General features: G+C 36.4%; 2 protein-coding genes across 2 annotated transcripts; one reads left to right on the top strand and one right to left on the bottom strand.

The window, feature by feature from the left end:
- Window positions 1-1214: 1214 nt before the first annotated feature.
- On the top strand, window positions 1215-9086 carry LOC123542545 (cathepsin L-like). The gene is made up of 6 exons (XM_053531098.1): window positions 1215-1442; window positions 3390-3519; window positions 4840-4940; window positions 5544-5633; window positions 7472-7668; window positions 8263-9086. The coding sequence occupies exons 1-6, from the start codon at window positions 1230-1232 to the stop codon at window positions 8360-8362; spliced, it is 831 nt and encodes a 276-aa protein (XP_053387073.1). The 5' UTR covers window positions 1215-1229; the 3' UTR covers window positions 8363-9086.
- A 2672-nt stretch (window positions 9087-11758) lies between these two features.
- LOC123542547 (uncharacterized) lies at window positions 11759-15749 on the bottom strand. Its single transcript, XM_053531100.1, has 2 exons — window positions 15391-15749; window positions 11759-12252 (listed from the first exon to the last, which is right to left on the bottom strand). Exons 1-2 carry the CDS (start codon window positions 15458-15460, stop codon window positions 11942-11944), a joined length of 381 nt encoding a protein of 126 aa, XP_053387075.1. The 5' UTR covers window positions 15461-15749; the 3' UTR covers window positions 11759-11941.
- Between the last annotated feature and the right edge of the window lie 2802 nt (window positions 15750-18551).

Genomic DNA, 18551 nt, shown 5'->3' with positions numbered 1-18551 from the left:
GTTGAAATCGTGAAATCGTGAATTCATGAAGTGGAAATCGTGAATTCGTGAAGTGGAAATCGTGAAATCGTGAATTCATGAAGTGGAAATCGTGAAATCGTGAATTCGTGAAGTGGAAATCGTGAATTCATGAAGTTGAAATCGTGAAATCGTGAATTCATGAAGTGGAAATCGTGAATTCGTGAAGTGGAAATCGTGAATTCATGAAGTTGAAATCGTGAAATCGTGAATTCATGAAGTGGAAATCGTGAAATCGTGAATTCGTGAAGTGGAAATCGTGAATTCGTGAAGTGGAAATCGTGAAATCGTGAATTCGTGAAGTGGAAATCGTGAATTCATGAAGTTGAAATCGTGAAATCGTGAATTCGTGAAGTGGAAATCGTGAAATCGTGAAGTGGAAATCGTGAATTCATGAAGTGGAAATCGTGAAATCGTGAATTCAAGAAGTGGAAATCGTGAATTCAGGTAGCAGAAATCGTGAAATCGTGAATTCATGAAGTGGAAATCGTGAAATCAAGAAATCGTGAAATCATGAAATCGTGAAATCAAGAAATCGTGAAGTTTTTTCGTGAAATCGTGAATTCGTGAAATCGTGAATTCATGAAGTGGAAATCGTGAAATCGTGAATTCATGAAGTGGAAATCGTGAAATCAGGAAGCAGAAATCGTGAAATAATGAAGTTGAAATGTCACCACGGGTCTTTCGTAGATTTGGTTTGTGTTTTCACTGCATTCAGTAAAACACTTAATTCTAAATTGATATGCAATTAATTGGAACAGAAAACTCATAATAAGAAATTAAATGTCGATGTTAATTGACAACCTTTATTTTGAATTACAAGTTCGATTTCAACTGAACAATGACCTTGTAACCACTTAACCCTTTTTCATTTTCTTTTATTAATATTTATTTATTTATTTATTTATTTATTTTATTTATTTATTTGCCATTTATTTCAGTTTTTAAGCATAAAACATTTCTATCGTGGTCAGAGGAAAGCTAAAACGTATTGAGTTATCTGCGTGCTAGGACGCACAAACAGCAAGATTTCAGTTGCCCGTACTTTTACCTGTAGTCCACTGATTCTTTGCATTGCCAGCTTTCATAGTCAAACCGCTGACTTATCGATTAAATTGTCTCCCTTGAAAATACGCTATCGGCGTGATAGCGACAAAGCATTAACTGTCCATGTAACGTCTATTACTGCTTTGCATTTACTTTCATTGCACATGCGTGGAAAGAACACGAAGCTTAATTTGATAGTAAATTTATTACTTCAGACAGACAAAGAATTTGAAGAACAGTACACAGGACTAAAGATAAAACCCAGAACTAAAACAGTTGATGACAGTTTGATAGAACAGGATCGTGTCAACTTAACAGCATTGCCAAAAGAAGTAGATTGGAGAAATAATGACTGTGTGACTCGAGTCAAATTTCAGGTATTTGTTTAAAAAATACGTAATTCTCTGTATTCGATTTAGGCATATCCCATTTGTTTGTTTGTTTTTTATTCTGTTTTTATTTGATTGTTTTGCTTTTTATGTTGTTGTTTTTTCAATGGAAAACATGTCAAATTGTCCAACGATAATACATAAAACATACGGAAATTGCCGAACATTAATATGTAAATACACGGGAATTGCCGAACAATAATACGTAAACACACAGGGATTGCGAACAATAATACGTAAACACACGGGAATTGCCGAACAATAATACATAAACACACGGGAATCGCCGAACAATAATACGTAAACACACGGGAATCGCCGAACAATATTACGTAAACACACGGGAATTTCCGAACAATAATACGTAAACACACGAGAATTGCCGAACAATAATATGTAAACACACAGGAACCGCCGAACAATAATACGTAAACACACGGGAATTGCCGAACAATAATTCATAAACACACGGGAATTGCCGAACAATAATACGTGAACACAGGGGAATTGCCGAACAATAATACGTAATCACACGGGAATTGTCGAATAATAATACGTAAACACACGGGAATTGCCGAACAATAATACGTAATCACACGGGAATTGTCGGACAATAATTCGTAAACACACGGGAATTGCCGAACAATAATACGTAATCACACGGGAATTGTCGAACAATAATTCGTAAATACACGGGAATTACTGAACAATAATACGTAAACACACGGGAATTGCCGAACAATAATACATAAACACACGGGAATTACCGAACAATTATACGTAAACAGACGGGAATTATCGAACAATAAGTTAACCCTTCATAATAAGTCATTAAGTGATTAGAATTGCAGTTGTACCGGCTGTATGAAAGCTAGAAAAATCAAATTTGTCAAAATCCGATTTAAACGGGGTTTTAGATATGATTTCTAACTTAGAGGGTCATTATGTAAGCTATGGTTACGGAAGCGATTAATGGACTTCATTGTAATTTCACCAGTAAATCATTTTTATGCCCCCGAAGGGAGGCATATAGTTTTTGAACCGTCTGTCGGTCTGTCGGTCTGTCCGCAATTTTCGTGTCCGGTCCATATCTTTGTCATCGATGGATGGATTTTCAAATATCTTGGCATGAATGTGTACCACAGTAAGACGACGTGTCGCGCGCAAGACCCAGGTCCGTAGCTCAAAGGTCAAGGTCACACTTAGACATTAAAGGACAGTGCATTGATGGGCGTGTCCGGTCCATATCTTTGTCATCGATGGATGGATTTTCAAATAACTTGGCATAAATGTGTACCATAGTAAGACGACGGGTCGCGCGCAAGACCCAGGTCCGTAGCTCAAAGGTCAAGGTCACACTTAGACGTTAAAGGATAGTGCATTGATGGGCGTGTCCGGCCCATATCTTTGTCATCGATGGATGGATTTTCAAATAACTTGGCATGAATGTGTACCACAGTAAGACGACGTGTCGTGTGCAAGACCCAGGTTCGTAGCCCAAAGGTCAAGGCCACACTTAGACGTTAAAGGATAGTGCATTGATGGGCATGTCCGGTCCATGTCTTTGTCATCGATGGATGGATTTTCAAATAATTTGGCATGAATGTATACCACAGTAAGACGACGTGTCACACGCAAGACCCAGGTCCTTAGCTCAAAGGTCAAGGTCACACTTAGACGTTAAAGGTCATTTTTCATGATAGTGCATTGATGGGCATGTCCGGTCCATATCTTTGTCATTCATGAATGGATTTTAAAATAACTATGCATGAATGTGTGACACAGTAAGACGACGTGTCGCGCGCAAGACCCAGCTCCTAAGGTCAAAGGTCCTAAACTCTAACATCGGCCATAACTATTCATTCGAAGTGCCATCGGGGGCATGTGTCATCCTATGGAGACAGTTCTTGTTACATATACATACGTCTATTACAGGGCCACTGCGGAAGCTGCTATGCGTTTGCTGCTACGGGTGCTCTAGAGGGCCATACATGTATAAAAACAAAGAAACTAGTGTCGCTGTCAGAACAGAATATAATTGACTGTACAGACAACAAATTGTACAGTAAGTACAAATCGAAATCTGAATAACTTGTAGATGGAAAATATGGCGAAAACGTAACTGTTGATCAAAAGAAAAATAATATCACACCACTTCGTATGCAATATTTTTTATTTTATTTTTTGAAATAACAAAAGACGTATTTTATTTTGTTGTGTTCAAACTTCATTGCTTCATAAAGAATGTATTAGCTATCACAACACAGCAGTTATTGAATGTCAGGTGTCTGCTGTAAAAGTCCTACTCATAGTCAGACACTTTGTTGTCGTATTCAGTTCTGGCCCTTTTGGATCATAGAGGCCATTCAAATTTACTACGACAGAATTCCGTTTACGCTGGTACCTGGTGGTCTGAGGGTGTTGAACAGTTCAATATCTCTCATAAAGAGATTCAATGAAATTTAGTAGTCTGCTACCTGCCCTGCTTTTCTATGTTCTGTGCTTCTGAAGTATCGTCTGCTCTTGAAGATAAATATAGATAAGGATCGTCTGTTCTTCAAGATAAATATAGATAAGGATCGTCTGCTCTTCAAGATAAATATAGATAAGTATCGTCTGCTCTTCAAGATAAATATAGATAAGGATCGTCTGCTCTTCAAGATAAATATAGATAAGTATCGTCTGCTCTTCAAGATAAATATAGATAAGTATCGTCTGCTCTTCAAGATAAATATAAATAAGAATCGTCTGCTCTTCAAGATAAATATAGATAAGTATTTTTTTTTCTGTCAAAGTGTTATTTGACAAAACACAATGTCATGTAGAAATATATTTCGATATTTCTTTTAAATTTATTCCCAAGCTTTAAACAAAAACTTAGGAATAATTAAGAAATGATTTATAGCAAAAGAGTGCTTTAACACTTTTTATGCACGATGGGTGGTTACACGTCGGGCGTAATAATTTCACGAGGGCTGCGCCCTCGTGAATTTATTTTAACGCTGTATTAGAGCGCTACCACCTGAGTGTATAAATAGTGTTAAAGCACGCTTGTGCTATAGAAGCGCTCTTCCTTAGTCATAACAAAAACCGTGACGTCATCACATATTAACGTGACGTCATTCTAGCGAAAAAGTGTTTTTAACAGAGACAAGCATAAACATCTGTTAGATGTACGAACGCGCCGAATGTATAAGTCGGTGTTAGGTTTAATCTAGTTTAAAAGAGTGCACATATTCAATGCGTGTGTTCGTTCAATGTGTGAGAAGATAGTGTAATACGAAGATTTAGCTGGTGGCTTGATTAAAACCCGTCATCATTCAGTTTACGGCAAATGTACAAAAATGGTCCACAAGCTTAATTTGATTTTTTTACCGTTTTCTAGCGAATATGGGCTGCATTGGAGGACAAGCCGAAAATGCATATATATACGTGGAAGAGAATGGCGGCATTGATACAGAAAAATCCTACCCGTATGCTCAAGAGGTAAGAAAGGGTTACAAAACGGTCGTTATAAGTAAATACTGACATGAAAAGATTGGATAATTTCGCGCTACATGAATAAAACTTCTCCCTCACTATTCTGTATTCCTAGACTCCAGCCTTGTAAAAAATAAAAAATATTTTCATAATCGTATCCTGTATTCAACTAGCTGGATTATGGCGACCCAAACTTTCCGTCTATACCTAGAACAAAAAATATGGATACGTACCGGTGTCCATGTAGTTTGTCATACTTAAAAAACTCTATCTTATACGATGTATTCATTGTTTTAAAGGCTGCTACCCATTTTACTGTTCCTAAAAATTCACCTGACTTTATCACATTTATCTCGTCATTTGAATTTTGACCTATACACAACAACCGAAAATAACTAATATGGCATCATCTATGTAGTCAGTGCAACCAAGCAACTCAGTAAGAAATTCCAATCACCTTTCCATACCTTTAAACGGAAGACGTCTGTTGCCTAGCGATCATTTTTAACGGATCAATTTTACGGAGGGTTTGTTTACTCGGTTTTATCAGTTTTACAGTATTTTGGTGTTCTGTATCGAATATCACCAAACTGAATATTTTATTTGCAGGTTGGAGAGTGCAAGTTCAGCAAGGAGAATATTGGTGCTACTGCAAAAGGCTATAAAGACATACCATACCGTAATGAGTTCGCCCTGCAGGTACTTACATGTTATATACATGTTCTTTTATAGTTGAGCGAAACCTCGCAAAACCCGTGCAAGTGTCTGAAAAAAAAACTTCTGAAAGTCTTTAACACGTAAGGTTATAAACTACTGAAAGAAATTGTTCTTTGTGTCATATAAACTTCGGTCATTTCAGATCTATTTTGATACAGTTTCTGGATTTTCACTCCGTCTTAGAACTATTTTCAAACGTGAAGACATGCATACATTTGCTTTGGGAATAAGGGAAAGAAAAAGCGATGTTGGAGAGTATGAACGGAATGCAAGTCAACTGAAATGAGGTATTTTCATATATTACCGCTGATTGTTGACTTGCAAGAAACAACTCGGAAAGCATAAAAATGTGTCTCATTTTATGTAAAATGTATTTCACGAGTGAAATTATTTCCATTAGTCATAGTCTTTATCAGTGGTAGTTCCGGTGTAATGAAGTATTTCGACCCCTATAGAATAATGACCCCCCGGTCATTATTCTATAGAAAAAGTGACCCCCCGGTCATAGTATTATGACTTCCAGATCATAGTACTATGACTCCCCCACGTGAAGTAAACTGAACCTCACGAAGAATATTGACTCCCGTAAAAAAACGACCCCCGGTCATTTGGTCAAATTTAGAGATAACTCCTGTATCTAAGGCCTAATTGCTGCATTTTATGCCCCCACTCGGAGGAGGGGGCATATAGATTTGGACTTGTCCGTCCGTCTGTCCTTCCATTTGACCATTAGCATCAGATACCATCACTTGACACAGAAATCAGAGCATTCCGCAACAGGAAAAGGGATTCTATTTCTAGACGCTGTATCTTGGTGTATACATTTTTTTCAGGAAAATAACAATTCACAATACGTTCACAAAACACACCAGTGTCAACAATCCCTGCAAACTTCGGTATGACGTAATTCTTCAGAAGAAAACTGCACAAGAAACTGCTAGCATAGAACTTAGTATTAACAGAAGTTGCAATACTTAGCAGTGGCAGTAAAGTACGGTAGCGGCAACAATAGAAAGTAGTAGTAGTAGTAGTAGTAGTAGTGGCAGTGGTAGTGGCAGTTGCAGTAGCAGCAGCAGCAGCAGAGGAATAAGTGACAGCATCAACAGCAGCAGGAGAAGAAGAGGTAGATGTACAAGACCTATTAGTGGAAGCAGGTATAGTAGTATCAGTAGTAGCAGTTGTAGTAGTAGTAGTAGTAGTAGAAGTAGTAGTAGTAGTAGAAGAAGAAGAAGTACATGTAGTAATAGCAATAGAAGTAGCGGCACCAGTAGTAGTAGTACAATCAAAATGTTAACTATTGGCAATGGAGGGTATTAGAGTTGTAGATCTTGTAAAAATGTCCGTTAGGTTTGGTGGGGATCACGTTTTAATGGATATTATCGTCGAAAGTCTTTTTAGGAGCCGGTGTTTTACACGGAAAGAGTAACTTTTTAAATAGAATAATGTCCGGGAATCGATACTGTATGAGAGTTCGAATGTAGTAATTTCGGCAGTGAGTATTTTACATGGAAGGAGTCACTTTTTCTATAGAATAATAACCGGGGTCGTTATTCTATGAAATTCGAAGGGAGTCATCTTCAGGGAGTGAGTATTTTACTTGGAGGGGTCAGTTTTTCTATAGAATAATGACCGGGGGGTCGTTATTCTATAGAGTTTTCAAAGGGAGTCAGTTTTTTATAAGGGGGGTCAATATTTTACAGGATAGGAGTCACATTTTCTATAGAATAATGACCGGGGGGTCGTTATTCTATGGGGGTCGAAATACTTCATTACACCGGCACCAGCTAACCTAATCAACATTTCATAACATTTGTTTGCAGAAAGCCGTGGCTTGGAGGGGACCCGTCTCTGTTTGTATAGACTCAAGAGGAACGAAGTTTTACAGTCATGGGATATATGATGGCGTAGACAAAACGGACCTGAGCACATGCAGTTCCGACGAAGTTAATCATGCAATGTTGGTAATTGGGTACGGTACGTCAGCGAATGGGAAAGATTATTGGCTGCTAAAGAACAGGTACTGTCAATATGTTGTAAAATTGAACTTCCGGTTGTTGTACATAGTAGCGGGTTTTGAATAAGTTTTCATTCAAAACTTTCAATCTGGATGTAGAATTCTTTCATGTGAGAAATTCACGCGGATAATCAGTGGTAAAAACTCATGCCTAGATAATATGTGAAGATGAAATAACTGGTCACATAGCTCTTGACCTGATTGTTGCGAAGAGCAAGTTAACTACTAGTATTGGGCCTCGAAAGAGAAAAGCAACGATATGAATTTCTTATTTACGAGAATGTAACATTTGTGAAAGATAATGCTTGATTTCCAAAACAATAAGAGAAAAGAAAGAATAGAAATAAGCAACAACAAGAAATAGTCTATTTAAAATTATTTTCAAATGACGTCAAGATAATAGACCCAGAAAATCTGGAAAAATTTATGTGATTGACAGAGTTTGCGTACTCATTCCGGTGGTATATAACGTGACTTCCGGTGGCATATTACGTGACTTCCGGTACCATATAACGTGACACCGAATCTACAGTAATATAGTATATGGATAACGAGATACATTCAATGTTATGTGCTTGTATTTTTTTCTTGTTTCAGTTGGGATACAACGTGGGGTTTAGAAGGCTACATGAAGTTGGTGAGAAACAAGAGGAACCGATGTGGAATAACAACAATTGCTAGCTATCCTTTAGTGTAATTACCAAAAACACAAACAAACGAAAAAAATACAGTCTGTCTGAGACAAAATCTTATCTGACGAAAAAAAATAAATACGTTGACCTCACAATTTCACGGTTAACCCTTACCATGCTGAACACGATTTTGTTCTGCCTTTGCGACCAGTGCAGATTATGATCAACTTACACATCCGTGTAGTCTGATCATGACAACCATGCGGTCTGATCATGATCGGCACTGTTCGCCATTCAGTCAGCATCTTTTTTGTTTGTACCCTTTTAACAGTTAATAGTACTGTCCAAATCGAAAGACTTTGTATTTATTCGCTCATTTTGAAAATTGTGAACTGTAATAAATATCCAGGGCATACATTTTTTCCGTCAAAAGCATGATTGTACACTAAAGCCATATTCTGTTGTAGGTATTTTAGCTTTTTTTTCACGTATTTTGGGAGGCCCTAAATGAATGATAGAAATTTGAAAGAAACTTAGTATATAGTTTGTTTTCCCACATGATATATAGTTATACATGTATATAGCAACAATAATGCTTGAATGATATTTTGATACTTCCACATAATAATGAGAGGCTGTATAGTTTGTTCTTTCCACACAATAATGATAAAAGATTGAAAGAAAATATATATGTAGTTTATTCTTATCAAATAATAATGATAGAAGATTTAAAAAAAAACTGTACATCTTGTTCTTTCCACATAATAATGATAAAAGATTGAAAGAAAATATATAGTTTATTCTTATCAAATAATAATGATAGAAGATTGAAAAATAAAGTGTATAGCTTGTTCTTTCCACATAATAATGACAGGCTGTATAGTTTGTTCTTTCCACATAATAATGATAAAAGATTGAAGAAAATATAAAGATTATTCTTATCAAATAATAATGATAGAAGAATGATAAAAAACCTGTATATCTTGTTCTTTCCACATAATAATGAAAAAAGATTGAAAGAAAATACATTTGTATAGTTTTTTCTTATCAAATAATAATGATAGAAGATTGAAAAATAAACTGTATAGCTTGTTCTTTCCACATAATAATGACAGGCTATATAGTTTGTTCTTTCCACATAATAATGATAAAAGATCGAAGAAAATATATAGATTATTCTTATCAAATGATAATGATAGAAGATTGAAAAAAAAAAACTGTATAGCTTGTTCTTTCTAGATCTCCCTTGTATGCATACACACAAGCATATAAGGTAAAATTTAGCACTTGGTTTGATCGAGTCTGTTCATCCTAGGTTATAAAATGTACAGCACCCTTCACACTTAATAGAAGCAAAAGAGGAACCCCTTTTATAGGAATGTTGAGTGGACTCAATGATCAAAAATGACTAGGGGTACCTACCATACTGAGTTCAAGTACTTAGTGATATTTTACGGCAGTTACATGGCAGAAAAAACTGCTGTTTGTAATATCAACATAATGTTGAAGCACAGAATGCAACCGATAAGTTTAATTATGATGGCAAAAAACCATTTTCAAAGACTGAATTTTTTAAAGAAATTTACCGCTTAATGGGTAAGTATGGGTAGGCAGTTATTTTATGAGTTAGAAAGGAAGAAAGGTGTTTGTTGTTAGTTTATATACAAGAACATGTGTTGGGCGGTATTTTATCAATTGAAAGGATATACATAAACAAATATCTAAATTCTAACGACTGTGACTAAATGCAGACTTGGAGCGCCGGTATAAATTACAGTCTCCGGTACATACCGGATTAACTAAATTTGAACGAAAATATCTTAAATGTATATATTTTGTAACCATGGTGATACTAACCCTAACCTTTAGTCAGTATTTTATGCATATGGTACACTAAATGCATGCGGACATGCAAAAATATGCATATTTTTGCCGTGCGCTAGAAATGATAATCACTTTCGGGCATGCGCAGATGATCGCTCCAAGTCTGCAATGAGTTACATCGAATTCTAACACGCTACATTTGCTTTATTTTCTCTGATTCAATGTCTTGGCATTTGACTCGCGTTTCTTATTGGGAAGAGTTTGCGAAATTCAATATTTTCCTGTTGTGTTCAATCTGGTCTGCCTAGAAAGTTACAACTCTACAAAGCCTGAACTCAGTTTATGACAATTTATATATTTTGCAAGTTAATCTGGCTTGGCATCCAGCACGTCGACCCAGCTTGAAATTTTGCACGTCGACCTGTCTTGACATTCTGTATGTAGACCTGGCTTGACATCCTGCAAGTAGACTTGGCTTGATATCCTGCAAGATGACCTGGCTTGACATCCTGCAAGAAGACCTGGCTTGACATCCTGCACGTGGACCTGTCTTGACATTATGCTCGTAGACCTGGCTTGACATCCTAAAAGTAGGCCTAACTTTACATCCTGCAAGTAGACCGGACATGACACCCTGCACGTAGACCTGGTTTGACAACCTGCACGTAGTTCTGGTTTGACATCCTGCAAGTAGACCTGACTTGACATCCTACAGATAGACCTAACTTATCGTCCTGCACATAAACCTGGCTCGACATCCTGCACGTAGACCTGGCTTCACATCCTTCACGTAGACCTTGCTTGACATCCTGCACGTAGACCTGGCTTGACATACTGCAAGTAGACCTGACTTGACATCCTGTAAGTAGGCCTGGCTTGACATCCTGCACGTAGTCCTGACTTGACATCCTGCAAGTAGACCTGACTTGACATCCTGCAAGTAGACCTGAATTGCATCCTGCAAGTAGACCTGACTTGTCATCCTGCAAGTAGGCCTGGCTTGACATATTGCAAGCAGACCTGGTTTGACATTTTGCAAGTATACCTAGCTTGACATCCTATACATAGACCTGACTTGACATCCTGCACGTAGGCCTGGCTTGATATCCTGCAAGTAGACCTGGCTTGACATTCTGCAAGTAACTCTGGCTTGACATCCTGCAAGTATACCTGCCTTGACATCCTGTTTATCGAAAAGTCGGTAGTTCCCTCGATCAAACATTTACAAAACTATTACTACATACATTTTGTGGGCATAATGTGAGACAATTACTTGCGCTTTATGGCAAGCATAATGGTTTTAAGGTCCTAAACTGCTACGGAAATCTGGGTCGTAATGGGTTTCAAGCAAGCACAATCAATCCAAAGAAACAATTAAGCGAAATAAACTCGTGTAATTAAAATAAGTTAGTTTTTACGTTTTTCTGACTCAGTTATTAGTCAGATGGTTTTATTTTTATCATTCTCATCTTTAAGACCGAACCATGTTAGGAATCTGGTAGGCAAGAGTTTCTTTCATTGATGAATGTTTAATAAAATATGCATATTATATGGTACACATAGTCGATTTACTAGTTACACCATGATATATCAAAGTATTACTGGAGTCATGTGCTGGCCAAAAAATAAACTGTGCTGGTATAAACTGTAACTTTGTATATTGTCAGGAAATTACATCTGACAAGATTTCAATAAAAACAACTGGGTGCCTTTCGCATAAGGGAAATCATACCTTTTTCATTTTTGAAAACATGTAATAAGTTTAGGGATGTCAAAAAAAGAACAAGCCGATTTCATTTCTGATATGCATTACTTTGAGCTCATCTATGACACATTGATTTACACTGAATAAAGTTCATTCTGCCCTGACCGTTCAGACATCTGTGAATACATTGACCTAGACCACGTTTTAACATACTAAAGCCGCCATTATCTTCCGATTCCGGTAGCGCATGCGTCAATGGACTTCCTGATCGGCTGCTTGCCAGACAAATGAAAGTTTGTGTAAGAACATTATCGCATTTTTTCATCTCAAACAGGAGTGGTTTGTTGTCTGACAGGCACAGTATCAATCTGTAGAGATGAGCTGTGCAGTGTGAAAGGGTGCCTTTGACGTAATCAGCCTCTGAAACTGAATGGAAAATAAAAGTCATAAGCTTTTATTTTAGGTAGTAAAATCCGTCTTTAGCTGAAAGTTAAGGCAAGTATATACAGACAGAATATACTCTTTAACTGAAACATATTTCTTGCACCCCGGACTGGCGTTTTACCCATGCCGGCAAACTTTTCTTGCACACCGGTCTCACGTTTCCGGTGATTTTGCCCATGCTGGAAAAACCATCTGGCACCCCAACCCCAATGTCAGGTGACTTGCTGTTAATGGCAACTAACGATCCGTGCACTGATTATATAATTATTAACGTAAAATGCAATAAAAAACCAACTATTTTGATAGTTGCTCTCCATTCTTTACAGTATATTTCTCGATTCAAAATAAGTTAATTTACGGGGAAAAAACAGAACACTACGCTACAAATTATAAAATTAAACAGGAACTTTGTTCTTGTGCGTTACTGAAGCGTTATGACGTCACTTCTGCTTACGTACGCTTAATGTAAAGTTCTACGCTACTACAAGAAAGAGTGTTACATACTACATTAGCAAGTATTTCTGCTTGCTTAATTTATTTTGTAATTTGTAAAGAACGGTATGCAAATAAATAACCCACCACTGGTTGTGGATGCAGATAGGAATATCTGGCTCACGGATAACTGTTTCACGGTGGTAACTCGGCAGAGCCTCGTCACTGCCAAAACAGTTACTCTCGAACCGGATAATCCCAACTGCATCTACAACCAATTAATTACAAATGATATTCTTGCACACTGGACTGGTCATTTTATCCATGCCGCCAAAACTCATCTGGCACCCGCATACGCCAGATGACTCTCGTGCTGTTAATGACAGCTAACGATTTGTGCATTGATAATATATTCTCAAATACTTTGAACGTTGCTCCGTTTATGGACATTTGTTTCCCGCGCTTTATATAAATACGCAACCATAAGACATCCAGCGTATGACTCTCCTTAAATAAAGTTACATTAGTGATACGCTGAGTGACGTTAAGTTATCGAGAAACCAATCCTTTCAAATAATCATAAAACTTTACATGAACGTAAATATGATAATAATGCTAATATAAAACGTCAGTTGTCTCTCTGGAATGTTTCATAAATAGATACAGTCGAGTTTGTTCATCCCCACTAACAGATGCTTCCACACTCTTTCATCCTCACTTAAAGACACTCAAATATCTATTTTCTCTGATTTTATTGAAATATAATCTAAGGAAAACTGCTAGTATTGTAAAACAACAATTTTTTTTGAAATCGACAAAATTCATCCCTTAAAAATGTACATATGGTTTGATTTGATTGCCAAAAAAACAAGAGCTGTCCGTAAGACAGCACGCTCGACTTTTCTCAGTGCTTGACTCTGAATTAGAGATAAAAACTTTATAAAACTTTAACCGAAAAATTCTAAGTTGAAAAGGGCCATAACTGTGGCATAATTCAATCAGAGTTATGGGAATTGTTTTTGCTGGTGTGGACTTTGATAGTAATTAAAACTTTTAAGTTTCAAGTCAAAAGATTTGATAGTAACAGAGATATTTGACTTTTTAAAAAAAAATCTAAGTTAAAAAAGGGGCATTACTCTGTCAAAATTCAATCGAAGTTGTAGGGATTATTTCTCCTGGTGTAGACTTTGCTAGTAAATAACCATATTTAGTTTCAAGTAAAACGCGTTGAGGGTAACAGAGATATTTGACTTTGTCCAAAACTTTAACTAACGGGGAGGCGATATTATGTATTCATATTTGTCTAGGAAATTATTATAAATATTTAAGAATACATTAAAAAAGACCATCTGCCTAAAATTAAACATTATTAATATAACTTTTTTTTTAAGATTCGTACTAGAAAATATATAAACTTAAATACTACTTCGTAATATATCTGTATGTATGATCTTTGTGTGCGCTTCTTCAAGGTTTTTGTGAGAGAAAAAGGGAAGATTAGATCTATTGCTTTTAGAGAAAAAACGCCGTACATCTGTACATTTTGTACAGCTTTAAACAAAGATATTTTTTCATTAAAATGTAGAAAAAAAAAACTTCAGAATGCAAGTTGCCTTCCTTACTAGTAAACAAACACTAAGTGACGTGGAAAGCACATGGACATTGCAAAGAAACGCAAAATTTATTTTCGTATTTTAAGGTAGTTCTGCACGTTTAATAAACCGGAAGTGATGGCGTAACGTCACTTATCCGGAAAACGTAGAATAATGCCTGGATTCGGCGTACGGAAACGTAAATCAGTTTATGAGTTAAGGACAACCCGTGAGTAAATTATCAAAATGGCACTGCTGCTATCTCTCTTAAATTAAAATGATATATTAAAACATCTTACACGTTAAATAATGCAAAATAGTGTCTTAAAATTAGCTTAAGATAGGAGGTTCGCTTTACTCATAGCCAGATATCTCAAAAATAAGCACACGGACCCATACATTTTATTTCACCATATTATAGGCCACATGTTTATTTACGACTGTGAGAAGTTTCATTAAAATCTACATTGTAGAAAAATTTCTATTGGCAAAAATGTTAAGAAAATTCCGTTTTTCCCATAGACTCCCATTATAAAAAATTGCGTGAGGTCGTAACTTTTCAAATCAGTCTAGCAAAAAATCAAGCACACGACCCTATCTTTTTTATTTGCTGAATTTTCTTAGTATATTCGAAAGTTTTGAAAAATCAGAGTTTGATCAAATTCTACATTGTAGAAAAAAATTCGATCCTAACGTGCAGAACTACCTTAAGTTCTTTTTTATTCATTATATTACTTACACTGACTTTTAAAAATGTCATGAAAACCATGAAAACGATTTCAGTTACAAAAATAAATCTAATTAATCAAACAATGAAAAATAAATGAGTTATCAAAATTTCTTATAAAACATGATATCTCAAACTTCCGGTTATCTCGAAGACATTTTCAAATGCCTTCCCGCAAAACACGTGCACAAAATATCACTTTAAGTCGAATTTCGGTTATTTTGAAGTTAAACGCGTGATTCGTTGGAATTCGAGATACCGACATCAACTGTATTTATGGTTTGCTGTACTGGGAGATCACTGCGTATGAATACAAATGTATGTCCTATTTTTCAGTGACGTCTAAAAAATAACGTAAACACAACGTACCTGTCTGCGTTAGCGCCGTAGAACAGCAGACGACCAAAGATATGGCTATCAGCACGCGCCTTCCATTCATTGTTGTTGTCTTTCTTGAATTGTATGAACCTGTGTTGCCCAAAATTCAGTGTTTGAGTATATCTCCCTCCGGGTGCTCTTATATATAGATGATCCTTGCGCACTATTTTGTTGCTATGATACTTGATGAACTTTGACCTTTCCCCTGGCTTCCGAAAAGACGACTACTAAAGTTGCGAAAACAAAGGCTCGGTTTGTAATCTTTAAATAGAAATGTAATTAGCGACTTCTTCCTATTTTCTTCGTCCTTTACTTGAAATAATCTGTCAATCAATAACAAACTATTGCTACTGAAAAACAATTCCGCGGATATTTTTAAAACTTTCTTAAGGTTGCGTTACACCTTTCTGTCGTCCTAAAGAAACTTCCTTCAATTTAATCAAAGGTTATCTTTGAACTTGGTGAGTTTACCACAAGTCTTTTACGCGAACTTTAAGTTTTACGATATTTTTTAATTCCGTCAATTTGGTTACACGTTGATATAGGCCCCTTTTCCTCCAGCGTTCATCAAAAACTGGAATCTAAAAGAAGAAAAATATTCGTTCAATTATATGAATGGAAGTTCTTATTTCTGTTTGAACCGGGATGCTCAAACTTTTATCCACTGGATAGTAGTCAGCTAGCATAATCTAGGGCCCTGAAAATGGTACAACAGTCCAATCACTGACAACCTTTTAGAGGCGTCGCCCATACGGGTCGCCAGTGATGATTATTAGCAATCTAAAATGCCAATAAAGATGATTTATTTTTCTTTATTACCTCCATAACTTGTCGTAAAACGAATAGATCGTACCTACTTCAAAGACAAAAATAGGATATGTGAAGGTTCAATATGTATTGATTTGGTCCAGTTTCATTCAGCAATAAAAAAGAACAAATGAATTTATTATCACTGTTCTATTTCTTTTTCTTTCAATAAAAACTGAATATCTATTATGTTTAGGGTTTTCTGGTGTATTAATCTAGCCAGTGAATGTTTTATTTACCGTGTTCATAAACAAGCCAATGCATTATACTATGCACGTACTGACTTTTTGACTGTTGACCGGCATGTCATTCAATAAGTGTTATATGTCATCAGAAATTTTCACATTTTTGTTTATTTTAAAGGTTTGGCTTATTAGCACAGTAAGCAAGAGTTGATTAAATGCTGGCCATGTAGTGCACACTGGATCAACGACTACTAAAACAAGCCGTATAATAATACGTTCTAACAAGGCTTGACTTGATTGCCAGTTAAACAAAGAAGAAGTTCAAGCTCTGTATATTCTGCGATAAACAACGGTTTGCGCGCGGACCGGCAAGAGAGCATTGTGACGTCAATTATGAAGCCAAATTGCAGCATGACATCCGATTCATTACTTCTAGAATAAATGAAGCCGGGAGTATTTTTACCAAAATATTGTAATGAACATGTAAGAATGAAAACAATCAATGCGTTTTTTTGATTTGTCGTCTAATTTACCACGGTTTATTGTCCAGATGCCCTCGTAGTTCAATTCCTGCACATCTGAACGCCGAACCGTGGTAAATGAGACGTCAAGCCACTCGAACTCCTTGATCATTTGTTAATTTTAACACGTTGATTAAAAGCAAAGGACTGATCAAGATGGAAGATATAGTTTCACTCAGTAAACCTAGCGCATCAGACCCACCTTACCCCTATATTTACTATAAGAACCATGGTCATGAACGGGAAAATATACCACCCATGTTCACTTGTGCATTTCAATGCTAACTGCATTCTGCATGGGACCCGCTTAGCTCAGTAGGTAGAGCATTGGTCTATGGATCGCGGGTCGCGAGTTCGATCCTCGGGCGGGGCGTATGTTCTCTATTTGATAAACGACATTGTGTCCGAAATCATTAGTCCTCCACTGATTCATGTGGGGAAGTTGGCAGTTACTTGCGGTGAACAGGTTTGTACTAGTACAGAATCCAGAAAAACTGGTTAGGTTAACTGCCCACCGTTATATGACTGAAATACTGTTGAAAAAGCGGCGTTAAACCCAAATCAAACAAACAAACAAAAGCATCCTGCATGGAATGAGACAAGGGTTTATAGTGCATGCGTCACTTCAGGTTAGCAGACACCACTCACTGGCACTAGGAACTTTTTAAGTCCCTATTTTCTTTAATTGTTTTTATTAATTTATGATAGAATTTTCCTAAAAAAAATAGGTGTTGGAAAAAGTGATACTGTACAAAAGATACGTAAATAAGACCCGAAATTTTATATGAAACAAAGAAGGATTTGAATTTGGTGACCTTTAACCTTAAAGCGCATTGTGTACACTACGGTAGCGCTTTCATACTGTCGCACTGACGGAATGTGTGACGTCACGCTTTAAAGAGGCTATTCACCATGGTTCTTTATTTGAACATCAAATGAAGGCGCTTTGCGATTATTTTGCACTTATTTTTTTTTAATGTTTCATCGTGCTCAAAACTTAGTAAAAAGAAAAAAAAATCTGGACTACTGACGTTTAAAGACATGTTATTTTTCACCTTGAACTGGCAGACTGCTGATCATGTGATCATGTATACATGCTTGATTTTTACAATATTTTTCCTTCTTAATTTTGGCCTAATTATTTATCACAAGTTCTTGCAATTTCAGGTAGTCGTAGTGTTCGACAACTGTTTTTCTAGCATGATTATATCTAAAAATATATATACATATCTGTATGTTTTTGTAATAACCACAGGGGTTCGGCTCATGCTAGGTCCAGGCCCTACCCTATAGGGTTTTATAGGGTAGGGCCTGGACCTAGCATGAGCCGAACCCCTGTGGTAATAAACAGACAGATTAAAATTGCACTAAATGCCTAATACTAGTAATACATGTATAGTTTTATATACGAAGTAACTTGAACACGAGCGATTTTCGTATAATAAAATTTCGAGAAACTTTACAATTTACAGTACTGTTATATATAACTGCTTAATAAATAGGGAAAACTTTAATTAATGTAAAGAAAATGCTACATGTTATACATTATAACATACGTAACCTGAAACGTCAATATTTATAGGTTATTATTTGTATAGGGAAATATGCACGAGTTCTTCAGCGGAAATATTGCGCTCCT

The sequence above is a fragment of the Mercenaria mercenaria genome, chromosome 19 (assembly GCF_021730395.1).
Source record: "Mercenaria mercenaria strain notata chromosome 19, MADL_Memer_1, whole genome shotgun sequence".
Classification (NCBI taxonomy): domain Eukaryota; kingdom Metazoa; phylum Mollusca; class Bivalvia; order Venerida; family Veneridae; genus Mercenaria; species Mercenaria mercenaria.
The sequence above is the reverse complement of the archived record's forward strand: the minus strand, read 5'-3'. Positions and strand labels throughout refer to the sequence as shown.

Coding starts and splice junctions, on each gene's coding strand:
- LOC123542545 (XM_053531098.1), top strand. CDS start 1,230: ATGCGTGGAAAGAACACGAAGCTTAATTTGATAGTAAATTTATTACTT. Junction 3,520..4,839: donor TACAGACAACAAATTGTACA/GTAAGTACAAAT, acceptor ACCGTTTTCTAG/CGAATATGGGCTGCATTGGA. Junction 5,634..7,471: donor GTAATGAGTTCGCCCTGCAG/GTACTTACATGT, acceptor ATTTGTTTGCAG/AAAGCCGTGGCTTGGAGGGG.
- LOC123542547 (XM_053531100.1), bottom strand. CDS start 15,460: ATGAATGGAAGGCGCGTGCTGATAGCCATATCTTTGGTCGTCTGCTGT. Junction 12,253..15,390: donor TACGGCGCTAACGCAGACAG/GTACGTTGTGTT, acceptor TTTTCCATTCAG/TTTCAGAGGCTGATTACGTC.